The 15,002-nt window shown below is 35.7% G+C and overlaps 1 protein-coding gene, 1 long non-coding RNA gene and 1 other non-coding gene across 4 annotated transcripts; 2 read left to right on the top strand and 1 right to left on the bottom strand.

The window, feature by feature from the left end:
- The first annotated feature begins 813 nt into the window (after nt 1–813).
- LOC123887207 lies at nt 814–4,116 on the top strand. Of its 2 annotated transcripts, XR_006801408.1 has the most exons (6): nt 814–1,181; nt 1,278–1,334; nt 1,887–1,958; nt 2,424–2,540; nt 3,021–3,139; nt 3,915–4,116. It is a non-coding gene; the product is annotated as an uncharacterized LOC123887207 (long non-coding RNA). The 2 variants fall into 2 exon arrangements; XR_006801407.1 differs by having other exon boundaries at nt 2,424–3,139.
- Nucleotides 4,117–14,162: 10,046 nt separating this feature from the next.
- On the bottom strand, nt 14,163–14,269 carry LOC123887765. The gene has a single exon (XR_006801763.1). It is a non-coding gene; the product is annotated as a small nucleolar RNA R71 (small nucleolar RNA).
- Nucleotides 14,163–15,002, top strand: LOC123886100. Its single transcript, XM_045935440.1, has one exon. It carries the CDS (start codon nt 14,163–14,165, stop codon nt 15,000–15,002), a length of 840 nt encoding a protein of 279 aa, XP_045791396.1.

The following is a 15,002-nucleotide window of genomic DNA, read 5'->3' as shown; positions in this document are numbered from 1 at the left end:
AAGAGAAGACGACGCCAAATGATGATACCGATGGAGAAGCTTGAGAAGTTTGCTAAAGAATTGTAATAAATTAGTTTATTTAATTCTTGCGCGTTAGGAGGTCATAACCATACTACCTAATTTGTTTATTTTATGTATGTGATGCATGAAATGTGTGTTTATATATTTAATTATGTTAGTGCGTGTATGAGATGTATGCTTAACATGTTTTAAATGTATGCTAGCATGTATGCCCTTTTGTGCTTTATTTACCTGCTAATATATTTGTGAACAAGAATGTCATGTACATATTAAAACATGAATGTCATGTACATATTAAAACATGTGTATGAGATACACATGTCGGTGAGATAAAATCTAACTAAAATCCCTCAAGTACTCATAAAGACTAATATTGAATATGTAGGTTTTGTCTTCGCAAAGTGCACTTTCTATACTAGTAAGATGTGTTAATATTAAGTTAAATGCTTTCCAAAGAATAACACCCTTCAAGACTAATATCGAAACGTGTGGGTTCGCCTCCGTGAAGTGCACTTTCTATACTAGTAAGTTGCGGTGCGGTAATTCTATTTACCCGATTGTTATTTTTTGGGTCTAACTTAACTAAATTATTTTAATGAGATTATAATGAATTTAGAAGCAATCACTACAAGAAAATTGTCACTTTGTGACACTTCTCTTGCAACCACTTGGGCAAAACCGTCGCAAAGTGTAATTTTTTAAATATTTGTGACAGTGCTTACGACGGTTTTGACAACCGTTGCAGAATTATTCATAAAAAATACCCATGACTAAGTCACTCAAAAGTCAAAACGCAATCCAAGTCCTTCAAAACACAAAAACGCAGAAACCTCATCTCTTCCAGTTCCAGGTCCAACCCAAACGCAGAAACGCACGCAAACCAAAGAATCAAAATCGGCGAAGCTATGGAGTTTGAGTTGCAATTCCTTCAACCACAAATGCCTCCAAATTCCTAACTCGTTCCAAATCTTCATCTTTTAGTCATTTCAAATCCCTAACATGTTCTAAATCCCTAATCTCTAAATCCAAATCCAAATCGACGAAGCTTCTCTCGTTTTGTCGCAAAATCCAAATCCAAATCCCTAATCTCGTTCATCGTTCCAATCCCTAATCTCTAAATCTCTCTCCAAATCGACGAAGCTTCTCTCGTTTTGTCTTCGGTAAGTCACGAACTTTCTCTTTCATTCTCTAGTCTGTGTGAGCTTACTCATTCATGATTTTTGTGTTTATTTGATTTCTATGCAATACCATCCTAGTGTGAACAAGGAACTTAGGACATCTGAAAAGATTAAAGCGATTACTATTCCTATGAGGTATGTTTTGAACTTACACCACTCTGTGTGTGCAGTAACACAAAACATATGATTTTTGAAGCTTAAAGTTGAATTATATTACATCTGAAACTGGATTTTCAAGTGTAAGTGTTGCGTATTTTCAATGAATATCTTATGTAATGTGTGATGGATTTTTTTTTGTTTTTTTTATCATAATGTTTTTTAGCCTTGTTAATGAATTTAAAGGAATATTGAATGAATTATGTGTGTTGCTACTCTTTGAAAGACTTGTGCCATGATAATTTTCCTCATTTGGTTATGCAAAATATTTTAAATAAGTCCTTTATAGAAGAGTTCATATGATATAGAAGGAGCGGAGCAGTTTTGGTTAGATGTTACTCAAAATCCAAATGATATAGAAGAGTTCATATGGTGCAATCTGTGTAAAGCTCAACTATTTGGAGTCGATGAAGCAAAACAAGGAAACGTTAGCTTAAGGCATGTCATTGATTCTAGTACTACTAGTTAGGAGGTTATCATAAATAGAGAACATAATATTCAATTAATTGTTCACTTTCTTGATGAATTTAGGTTGGAAAAGACCCAAGGTCAGTCATGAGGGGAGCATATAACATGTTTGAAGAAGGTGGAGATCCTGAAAAGGTGTGCTCAATATTCAATTAATCACTGATTTGGTTTGCATTGTCTTGTTTTACCAGTCTACTGTTCTGGTTTTCTTGTTATTGTCTGGGATGTTTTAAGCATGTGCAAGGCCTTTGTTTTGTGAAGGGACATAAATTTTCTTTAGTATGAATCTAAATCGATGATTGATTTTATTATTCCTTAAATGGCTGTAGCATTTAAAAAATCATGTACCATCATAATTATGCAATATGCACCTTTATTTTTGAACTATTAGAGAATTACGTCATACTTGGTTTGTTTGGAGAGAATTACATATAGGCTATAGAGTAATCAAAAGAGCATTTCTACTTGTTGGATGTTGATGGTTGTAGCATGTCTCTGCTTGTTGCAGCGTATCAAAATTATCTATAAATGCATTCATGGTTTTACTTTTATATGCATTTAGATTTGCATTTGAATATCTTTTTGACTGCCTTGTTGTAGGTAAATTGCATTTTTTTGCAAGACTGGTACTCTAACTATTGGGAAGCGCCTACATACAAAACTTTTGATCAACTTGCAAGTCTTCTTATGGGCAAAGGATTGATTTTAAATATTACAGTATGTACACATTTCTTAGCTAGACCAAAAAATGCAACATGTAAGATGCAAATCCATTCTTTAACGCAAGTCTGTTGATTATATGGCTTTCCAAGGTTTAATGTCGTTGTAGAAATTGGATCATGTCATGGTATCAAGATGAAGATCATTCATAATTGGTTCTATACACTATAGTCTACTGATATAGTTAATAGTAGAATTATCATTCCTGTGGTATAAATGAATATTAGTGACTGTGCTGAAATATTTATTTACTTCTTCATCTAAATAATGATATTCATTGAGAATTTTTTTTTAACCTTCACTCTATCTTCAATTGTAGAAATAACTTGTTCATACTTTTTTTTACATGATTATTCACCCATTCACTCAGGCTTCTTGTTTTTCTGAGGTTTTGTTTTGATGGTGTTGGTTCTAGTGTGATATACTTTTTTGTTTGTTTGTATATGTGTATTACTAATACTATAATCATCTTTGTAGTGTAACATGTCTTGCCTTTATTTCTCTTACAAGAAAACACCGAAAAGTTGACTAATGGTGCAATTGCAACTCTTGTGGATGAAGTTGGACGGCGGTAATGAAGTGGTTAAGGAAAAAATGTAAGTGGAATGTTGAAATTTTCTTATCTCATGTCTCGCTTGAAACGTTCTAATCTTTTGTGAGGTGTATGGTAGTACGATTAGTAGATAAATTTTAATTAAGTATTAAATGCGTTAAGGGACTTACTAGCATGGTGTAGGTACTGAATGTATCATAAGGATAGCTTTGGTTGATTTATATGCTAAATGGAGATAATGTATGAGTGCACTGCTATTGCATGTATTGCTGACCAGTTTTTAGGCTTAGTATTGTTGTCTTGTTTTTCTGTTATGAGTGCACTGCTAATCTGCTATTGTATTGTTGTCCATTTTTTATCTTTGTCTTGTTTTTCTTTTATGAGACACTACTTGTGCTTAAAAAAATTGCTTTTTGAAATGAGGTATCCGAGTTAATTGATTGCAGTTTGTCTCTACCATTTGGGTAGCTTTGTAATCATGTCTTAGGCCTGGGAGTTGTTTTGATGGAGCTTAATGTTGTTGCCCTTATTTGTTGTCATTTGTGAGTTTGCTATAGACACGGAGCTGTTAATGATTGAGTCACTTTGACATTGTAATCATCTGTGTTTGTATGGTAACTCTTTGTTATACCTTCTCTCTCTCTCTCTCTCTCTCTCTCTCTCATTCTGTTTTGAGTTCATTTATTTCATGTGCTTGGAAAAGAGATGCATTATGTTATGTTTGAAGAAACCATTATCTTGTGGAATTATACCATGAACTAAGTCAATTTCTATAACTCCGTTCGTTTTTTTGGTATCCTAATCTTATGTTTTTTCAGGTAACCGAATAAGAAGAGTCAAGAGATGGTAGGCGTTCCGATTCTAGCTAGCACTAATTAAGGATTATGAAGCAACATCACATACTAGGGATATTTAGTTTTTTTTTGTTTGGAACTTCGAGTAATTTAATTAAATTTTTGATCTATGGATGTTGTCACTATTGAATGAATTATATAAATGAGATTAAGTTATTTATATTTATATATTTGTGCATTTTAATTTCTTTACTCTTGTATGATATTGTAATTGTTATTTAATAAGCTATTAAAATGAATAAAAAATATTTCAAATTAATTTTAATTTTTTTTAAAAAAAGAACAAGTTTGTGACGGTTTTGTAACCGTTGCAACTTCTGCTATTAAATCCGGTCTTACGTGGGAGAAAACATAGCAACAGTTTGAAACTGTTGCAACATCAACTGCGGTAGTTGCAGCGACGGATTTTTAAACCGTTGCAAAGTTCTCTTGCGACACACAAATCAACCACAGTTTGCAAACCGTCGCAGATGTACAATTGCGACGGTTTCAACCGTTGCAAACTGCAATTTTGACTGTCGCAAAGTGCTTATTTTCATGTAGTGAATGATTGGGAAACATCTATATGATAGATTAGAATAAAGAGTTATTCATCCAATTGATTTGAAAGTTGTATGAGATACAATTGGAAGGAGTTCCTACCTAAATAACTAAGTTTTGGGGGATCAGCCCCCGCTGACTCAAAACATAGTGAAATACCTACTAGAAAATCTTCCAACGAGATTTTCCGAATCAAATGTTGAGGGTTGATACACCTAAAAAGATGCTATTTATTATTTACTATTATATTTTATATGTTTTTATTTTGATTTCGAAGTTTTACTATATAAATAGTTACTTATTTCTCGTATTTTAAATAAACAGATAAAAAGTGTACGAGTTGAAGAAAGGAGCGAAAATGGACTGAAAAGGAGCAAAAAATGGACAAAAAGGCCACACATGTGCAGCCAATTGGGCCACACATGTGCAGCCCATCAAGAAGCCCAAGCCAACCATAATGCCGCTCGCCAGCAAGGGCATAATGCCGCTCGCCACTTGCAGCCCAGTGGCGGTCGCCACATCCAATCTCCAGCCGTCCAATACAATTCAAATCGTGTGGCGTTCGCCACACCTGCAATTAGTCCCACATCGGTTATTTGCAATGTTTTGTCCCCTAGCTACTACTATAAATATGTGTCCTTTCTTACACTTTAGACCAAGGTTATCAAAACCGGACCGGACCGGCCGGTCGGACCGTGAACCAGTCATGAAAACGGTTCGGTTTTGAGCAAAAAACGGATAGGAAACCGACCGACAAAAAAATGCGTGAACCGGGGTCGGACCGGGTCGAACCGGCAAACCGACCGGGCGTTTCAAGCGGTTTTGCAGTTTTTTTTTTTTAATTTTAAAAAAAAGGGCAAAACCACGTCGTTTTAATTTTAAAAAAAAAAAATCTGAAACAAAACAACGACGTCGTAGGAATATGAAAGGTTTTTGTTTTTCATCTATTTTTCATTTGGTTTGAATTATAAATTTTACTTTATTTTGACTTATGATATTTTATCTTTTTAATGTGTGAAATTATGAAATATCGAGCAATTATTCATATATATTTATTTATATATTAATTAAAATATATATTTAATTAAAAACGGTTCGACCCCGATTGAACCCGGTCCGACCAATTGAACCTTGAACCGATGAGCTCGCCGGTTCGATGACCGGTCCGGTTCTGACAACCTTGCTTTAGACACACACCAACTTGTAACAGTTGAGGAAGAGAATTAAGACTTAGATTATTTCTTGGTTTCTTCTCTTAGTTTAATATTTTTATTTGCTTCTGTTGCGCTGTCGGTGTCCGTACTGAAGATTTCTTTTATTAATTCAGGTTCTTTATTTTATTTTCTTTTCTTTATTTTTATTTTTATTTTATTTATTTTATTTTTTCTGTTTTTATTTAATGTCTTTATTTTTATTTATTTATTTTATGCCTTTATTTTTAGTTATGTCTAGCCAAATTTAGCATTGCTAGGATGTGTAGTTAGTAGCTAATAAGAGTTCGATAATTGATTCGTGCGAGTAGTTTTCAATCACCAGTTTTAAATAATACGTTTTCAAATAATCTTTCACGACAGTGAGAATTGTTTTAAAGGCAATAAACCAATATTACGACAGTTGAGGTTTAGGCCGGATAGTTAAAACTGACCGTTAGTTCTAAAGTCAGCGACAACTGTTTAGGATTGATGAGTTTTATATTGGTTTTCAAAGGTACTTTAATAGGTAAGTGAGCGCGTGAGAGCAGAGCATTTATTTTATCTAAGTATAATGCTAGTCAAGATTTGCGACAGCTGAGATTAGTGTTTTTAAATCAAATATAATTCTTGAAAACTGACGACTGTCTTATTTTCTTAAGCAGTTTTTAATTAAACGTTGATTATAATTCGTCACGAGAGTGAGGATTAATTAAAGTAAAATCAATAAAGCGACAGCGTGAGATTTCTACTAGATAGTAAAAACTGAACATTAGTTCTAGTTCGCAGCGACAGTTGGAATTAGAGTTAATTAAATTATATTGTTTTTCAAAGAGTATTTTATTAGCGGGTGTGAGAACGAGAGTTAAGTGTAACGACCCAAATTTATTATTCACTATGTAAGTGTTTATTTATTTGTAAGTAAGATAGTAACTTTAAGTTATTTATCGAGAGTTTTAGTTAACGCGCGAGTTAGTGAGAGTTAACGCGAGTTGGGCCAAGCTATTGGGCTTGAGGCCCAATGGGCCTTGTCTCATGAGTGGGGGGCGCTACTTATGGCCTTGATAGAGAGAGAAACTCATTTTTCTCAACATTTGTGAAGGATGAAGAGAGAAGGGGGAGCTCAAGAGCTAGGGCAAGGGGAAAGTGAAGAGATCAAGAGCAAATCTTCGAGTTTTCTTCGAATCCAGGTAAGAGAGTAGATTTCATATTCGTGGGTGACTCGAGGAAGGGGAGAATGTCGATTTCTCCTCACCCGAACTTCCTCCACCCCATTTTCGTTTTAGTGTGAATGGATTTTCTTAATGGAAATCGATTCTAAGGTTCATAACATGCTTAATATGCTTTTATCATGATGTATGAACGAATTTATTGGATAAAAAATGAGAATTTGTTGATGTTTGAGCAAGAACATTGGTATTTATGAGTTTTTGAGTAAAAGTGTAGAATCACTACTTTTTATGTGTTTTGTTGTAGATCGGTGAAATGAACTGACCTTTTATGTTTATATACATGTTATATGCTTGAAAACAAACTTATTTGGGTTTTGGAACATCAAAAAATGGGATTTTTGGGTGGATTTATGCTCAAACCCGAAAACAGAGCTCCTGTGGCTGGCATGCTGGCTGGGCCAGCCTTGCAGCGAGGCCTAGCTTTCTCTGGCTGAAGCCAGTAAGCCTCGGGTTCCTGCTAGTTTTTCTGGCTTTCTCTGGCTGAAGCCAGTAAAGATGGTACCACATGCATTAGAGGTGTCTAGAGGACATAACATGAATGTGAAGCATTAGATTGCATTAGGGATTATGTGTGCATTTTATGATAAATGATGTTTGACACATACTTGGTAAATGTTGATTGTTAATCCGTATGTGAGGAGCAGAGTCCGTCATGACTATAAAATGAACAACGCAGGGTCCGTCATGACCATAATCTGAACAATGTATTTGTGGTGATAGATTATATTAGGAACTTTATGTATATTCCTATTTGTAACTGAGTTATGTGATATTTGTGGATGTTTTGGTATTGTCCGAGACGACGTGAAACTATATGTTTGGTGTATTTTGTGGATGATTGATTATGTGATAAATGAAGTATATGCATGATATATGAATATGCATGAATGATGGTGATGTATATGTATAATGTATGATTATGCATGTTGTTATGAAGAAGTGTTTAAGTACCATTTACTTACACTTGTATATTTTGAGTATGTTGTCTAACTCTCTTTTATGTGTTATGTGCTGGACCGTTGGGGGTCCAGATTGACAGGTTTTTGTGGTATTCGATGTCGAGTCATCGGTGAAGCTCCGCTCTGATTGTGACACGGGAAATTGGGGTTTTATATGTATATAGAGTCTCCTTATCTAGATTGTTTTGTATAACTAATAAATACATTAGTTGATTTAAGATTTGTATAAATAAGTATTTTTACTAATTAACTACATTAGTACTATTTTGATTGAAGAATGTAATACTCGAACCACAACTTTTATAATATCAAACATTACTTTCCGTTGCGTATTTTGAAAAAGATTTTACTAAAGATAGAAATATATAAATAATGGTTTTGGGTGTTACAATTGGTATCAGAGCCCCGTTGTCTTCGGACTGTGTGGGTTATGTGTCGATCAGAGCAGGTCTGTGCAGTCAGACCAAGTGAGTATTGTGTGTCAGTCGTGTTGGTCTAACAATTTTGTTGTGTTTGTTTTGTGAAATCACTTATATTGTTCATTTAGGAACTATGAGTGGTGTGAATTGGATTAGTTGATCCATTCTTTTGTTGAGTAATTGTATGAGTGCTATGCTTCTATGTTTATAATAGTTGTATATGCTTAGAGTTTAACCTTTGTGTAGTTTAAACTTGGTTGATTGATGCTTATTTGCTAATTGTTGATGATCCGGCATGATGTAAAACTGCATGTGACGATCCGGCATGATATAAAACTGCATTTGGTAATGATTTGAAATAATTTTAAAAACTAATATTATTTCTTAAAGATTTTGGTGAAAATATAGAGTTATTTTCTTTTGGGTGAGTGAAAATTAAATTTTCAAAATGGTGAGAAGAGTAGGATATTAATGTGTCCTGGTATGTGTTTGTTACATGTTTGTTTATAACATGTGCTAGATGATTACTAGGCATTTGAATTGCTATGCGTTTTATGAGTAAAAACACGAAGATCTCATAATTCTATGTCGTGATTGTTGATGCATGATTCTAATTGTGCTTTAAAGTCTATAATGATGTTATATGCTTGATGTTTTGGATTTTGTGGATTAGTGAGTCGAGAAAACGAGAGTTTAGTGAGCGTAAGTTCAAAACCGTAGCAGAGCACCCAGATTTTTTTGGATGTGCTCGCTAGGCGAAGAATGAACCTCGCTGAGTCTCGCTAAGTCTTGCTAAATCTTGTGAATGTTTTTGACTTGTCTTGACGGGAGCTCGCTAGCTTTTGCTAAGCGAGGGAGCCAGACAAGAAATTTTATTTTGTTGACGTCTTGTTCTGAGTTGATTGAATGTGAATATGAATTATTGCTATGCAATATTCATTTTCTTGTGTTGTTTCGATTTCCTAACTTTGAAAAGTGAGGGAAGTATAGGTTACTTGGATGCTTGCACGATTTTGTGTAAGTGTTTAGGTATCGTGGGTTAGATTTTGTCCCTTGTATGCGACATTCGTGTAAACGATGTCGATACTAGTTTCTTCTTAGGGAGAATATGTTTAGAGACGATAGAACCGTTAGGTGTGAGCACCGGAAGTTCTAGTGGAAGAGTACGAGTGAGTTTGAGGTAAGTGGGGGAGAAGGTTATATCCCTCCGAGATGTTTCGAACGTGAGAAGATTGGATGAGTAGAGATGTTCTTGAAGCGGAATATTCAGGAGTTGGTGACGTTGTTCGAAGTGGAACGAATGAGAGCAACAAGTTGTGAGAAACTACTAGAAGAGAAGTTGTCGGACCAAGTGTTTCGTCGTGGGGCGTTAGTGAGATTGGTTAAGTGAGATGAAGGGTATTCGGAACGGTTGGAGATCGTGTGTTGCACTAAAAGTATGGAGGCGTGTTTTGTGGACCAAGTTGAAGTACCTATTCGATTAGTGTGAGTCGAATATGTAGAAAAGGAAGTGATTAGAATTCTTGAGGAGGTGATGATTTTGAAGTAAGTTGTCATCCAAGTGGATCGGATGTTGTACCGGATTCTTGAGTAAGAAGCTTTATGTGAGTCGTGCATATGGGAGTAGGTTGAATTGGTTGAGCAATTTGGAGTTCTAAGTCTAGTGTGTGAAGTGATTTTCGGAAGAGATTTGAGAAGCTTAGAGAAAGAGATGTGAAGATTAGTGAACCGTTGGTGTTAATTAATCGATGAAGGGAAGTAGGTTTTAAAGTAAATGAGAATGGAATTGAGAAATATCATAATAGGATTGGTATGTTTGTTGAATCGTTGGAAGTAAGAATTGTATGAATAATCGAGTTTATTCGAAGGATTTTGTGAGAGGCTTGTCGAAGAAAGAGTAAATGAATTTGGACAATGACCGGACAATTTGTGTCGAAGTTGAATGAGATCCTAGAGGTGGAGATGAAGCTAAATGAGAGGTATCATTTTGAATGATGAAGAATAAGGAAGTTAGCCGTTGAAGAACGTGCAGAGAATGAGTAATGGGAGGTCATGTTGGAAGTGACTTGTGTTAGGTGAGAGTTTGCGAAAAGGATTACCGAACATGTGAGTAGATGTTGTGTTGAGCACATAGAGTGAGGAGTTGAAGGCGATGCCTAAGACAAGTGTCGGAGAGCATTTTGTAGTGACCACAAGATAAGAGTAAGTATTTGCTAAGGAATTTGGATTTATGGAATTGGAAGGTCAGTGGAGACTAGTGTTGTTAGATGCATTGTGGATGTTTCGTGCGAAGTTGACGTTTTAGCGGTTTGATAAGAATGGTTTATGTCGATATCATGATTATTGACTATCTATCGACAAATTGAGGAACTGGCCGTCCTTGATCTCTTGTTGATAAATAGACAAAAATTGTGTTGGATGGGATAAACTAATTTTGTCAAACTTGGTAATGTGTAGTGTTTTGAGCGTTTCGTTGGAGGGTCGGATACAGGAGTTATCCGGAGTTGTTTTAGTCGCGTAATTTTCGAGGGCGAAAATCTTCTAAGTGGGGGAGAGTTGTAATGACCCAAATTTATTATTCACTATGTAAGTGTTTATTTATTTGGTGACGTGGTTTTTAAGTAAGATAGTAACTTTAAGTTATTTATCGAGAGTTTTAGTTAACGCGCGAGTTAGTGAGAGTTAACGCGAGTTGGGCCAAGCTATTGGGCTTGAGGCCCAATGGGCCTTGTCTCATGAGTGGGGGGCGCTACTTATGGCCTTGATAGAGAGAGAAACTCATTTTTCTCAACATTTGTGAAGGATGAAGAGAGAAGGGGGAGCTCAAGAGCTAGGGCAAGGGGAAAGTGAAGAGATCAAGAGCAAATCTTCGAGTTTTCTTCGAATCCAGGTAAGAGAGTAGATTTCATATTCGTGGGTGACTCGAGGAAGGGGAGAATGTCGATTTCTCCTCACCTGAACTTCCTCCACCCCATTTTCGTTTTAGTGTGAATGGATTTTCTTAATGGAAATCGATTCTAAGGTTCATAACATGCTTAATATGCTTTTATCATGATGTATGAACGAATTTATTGGATAAAAAATGAGAATTTGTTGATGTTTGAGCAAGAACATTGGTATTTATGAGTTTTTGAGTAAAAGTGTAGAATCACTACTTTTTGATGTGTTTTGTTGTAGATCGGTGAAATGAACTGACCTTTTATGTTTATATACATGTTATATGCTTGAAAACAAACTTATTTGGGTTTTGGAACATCAAAAAATGGGATTTTTGGGTGGATTTATGCTCAAACCCGAAAACAGAGCTCCTGTGGCTGGCATGCTGGCTGGGCCAGCCTTGCAGCGAGGCCTAGCTTTCTCTGGCTGAAGCCAGTAAGCCTCGGGTTCCTGCTAGTTTTTCTGGCTTTCTCTGGCTGAAGCCAGTAAGCCTCTGGTTCCTGCTAGTTTTTCTGGCTTTCTCTGGCTGAAGCCACCATGACAGACTAGAACTTGTTGATGTTTCTAAGTACAATTAAAGGTTTGTAACATGTGATTAGAGTATTCTAACATGCAATTAGGTGTTTATAACCATGATTAATTGTATTGTGATGATAGTTGTTGATTATATTTGTGGAATATGATTGTGTTGATGATGTTTGTTTAAATGTCAAAAGAAGTATATTAAGGTGTTAATCAACTTAATAAAGAAGGATATCGAATTATGTTATTCGATAAAGACGTATATTAAGGTATAGTGTTATCTTAATAAAGACGGAATGTTGGATAGTGTTCCACATTTATAAATGACGAGCTTAATGCTAATTAAAATGATTGTGAGTGAATTCATGAAAAACATATACATGCATTCATGAATTGTTGTTGTATATTGGCTTGTCCAATAAAGACGGATATCGAACTATATTTGTTCGATAAAGACGAATATTAGAGGTGAGATACTCTAATAAAGAAGATGGTACCACATGCATTAGAGGTGTCTAGAGGACATAACATGAATGTGAAGCATTAGATTGCATTAGGGATTATGTGTGCATTTTATGATAAATGATGTTTGACACATACTTGGTAAATGTTGATTGTTAATCCGTATGTGAGGAGCAGAGTCCGTCATGACTATAAAATGAACAACGCAGGGTCCGTCATGACCATAATCTGAACAATGTATTTGTGGTGATAGATTACATTAGGAATTTTATGTATATTCCTATTTGTAACTGAGTTATGTGATATTTGTGGATGTTTTGGTATTGTCCGAGACGACGTGAAACTATATGTTTGGTGTATTTTGTGGATGATTGATTATGTGTTTAAGTACCATTTACTTACACTTGTATATTTTGAGTATGTTGTCTAACTCTCTTTTATGTGTTATGTGCTGGACCGTTGGGGGTCCAGATTGACAGGTTTTTGTGGTATTCGATGTCGAGTCGTCGGTGAAGCTCCGCTCTGATTGTGACACGGGAAATTGGGGTTTTATATGTATATAGAGTCTCCTTATCTAGATTGTTTTGTATAACTAATAAATACATTAGTTGATTTAAGATTTGTATAAATAAGTATTTTTACTAATTAACTACATTAGTACTATTTTGATTGAAGAATGTAATACTCGAACCACAACTTTTATAATATCAAACATTACTTTCCGTTGCGTATTTTGAAAAAGATTTTACTAAAGATAGAAATATATAAATAATGGTTTTGGGTGTTACATTAAGCACTACCTTTATATTATATAATGCTGATCAAGATTTGCGACAGCTGAGATTAATATTTTTAAATCAATATAGTTTCAGAAATTTAACAGTTTGTTTAGCACAAATTAAGTATTGAACCCTGTGAAGCAACTAATAGCACGTCCTAGCAATATTTTATTTACATATTAAAAATCTAAAAAAATATTATTTTTTTGAAGAAGCTAAATTAGCCCACCCAAATTGGCACCAGAGAGAATCGAACCTTAGACCTCAAGAGGAGCACACTCCCAGGTCCCAAGCCAATACCAATGCACCAAGCCAAGTTGGTTCAAATCTAAAAAAATATTTATTTCTCTTATTTTAATTATTCAATTATTCAAAACCCTTTAAATCATTAGCCTTAGATTTACAAAGCAACACTAGATAACGGTAGGTCGATTATTGGTCGTTTGGGTTCGATAATCTTTTAAAACTATGCGACACAACTGTATACTTGCAGTTAAGTTGATAAACACGCGATCAAGTTTTTGGCGCCGTTGCCGGGGACCAATTTAGTCGATATCGTAACTCCAGTGTTACACCGTAGAGACTAAGGCATTTTAATTTTTCTGTCGTATGCCAAGCACTCGCTCCCAAGGCGAGAGACTTGAGCAACCCTATAAAGAACCTGAGCGTCTTTTGAGACGCCAGAATCCTGAAAATCAAAATAAAAACATTGAAACCGAAAACATTCAATTTGAAAATCAAGATCACATTGAAAATCAAAACGAAACTCTAATTCTCGAAGTAATTAACGAACCAGTTATGGTTGCGAATCGTCCACTTAGTTCCTTCGCTACCCCCTCGCAAGCTAAACCACATAACAGCATCGTTGCCCCCATCATTGAGGCTAACAATTTCGAGCTTAAGCCCTCGTTAGTTTCAATGGTTCAACAAAACCAATTCTCCGGAAATCCTAGCGAAGACCCCAATCTACACTTGGCGGTATTTCTGCAATATGCAGATACTATAAAAGCAAATGGTGTTAGCCCCGAAGCTATAAGACTACGTTTATTCTCGTTCTCATTAAGGGATAGAGCTAGAGCTTGCTCCAATCCCTACCATCCAACTCAGTTACCACATGGAATGAGTTGAAGAAGGTCTTTTTAGCAAGATATTTCCCACCTAGCAAAACTGCTATGCTAAGAACCCAAATCAATGGGTTTAGACAAAAGGACAACGAGTCTCTTTTCGAGGCATGGGAAAGATACAAGGAAATGATTAGAACGTGCCCACATCATGGACTCGAGGAATGGTTAATTATCCACACCTTTTACAATGGTCTCTTGTACAACACAAGATTGACCATAGACGCCGCAGTTGGTGGCGCACTTATGGATAAAGCTTATAATGAAGCTTATCAGCTTATCGAAAGCATGGCTCAAAATCACTATCAATGGGGAAGCGAGAGGACACCGATAGAGAAACCTCAAATGAAAGGTGGAATGCATGAAATTAGCGGTCTAGATCATGTCAATGCTAAAATAGATGCCCTAACTCAAAAGATTGAGAGTCTGACCACCGCACCTAAGGCCATCGTGGCCGCAACAACACAAAATTGTGAGTTGTGCGAAACCCAAGGACATACTATTGCTGAGTGCCAACTTCTAACCGAAGCTCCCACCGATCAAGTGAATTACACTCAAGGAAACTCTTATAACCAAAACCAGAGGAACTATCTGTACCTCTCGTACAAAAGAAACAACGCTTTATACGCACCTGGCCAAGCTTCTTCTGCACCACCAGGATTCCAAAATGCTGCCTATTCTACTCCTAGGAAGTCTAACCTTGAACTTTTATTGGAAAACTTCATAACTACCCAAGCTCAAACCAACCTTCAAACTAGTGAGCAAATTAAGCAAATAACAAGCAAGCTAGATGTCTTGACCACCCACAATAGAATGTTAAAAACACAAATCGCTCAAGTAGCCCAACAACAAGCATCTACCTCTGCTCTTGCGGGCACATTTCCCGGATAG

This window comes from Trifolium pratense, linkage group LG5, assembly GCF_020283565.1.
Source record: "Trifolium pratense cultivar HEN17-A07 linkage group LG5, ARS_RC_1.1, whole genome shotgun sequence".
NCBI lineage: Eukaryota > Viridiplantae > Streptophyta > Magnoliopsida > Fabales > Fabaceae > Trifolium > Trifolium pratense.
This window is presented reverse-complemented; position numbering and strand designations above follow the sequence as displayed.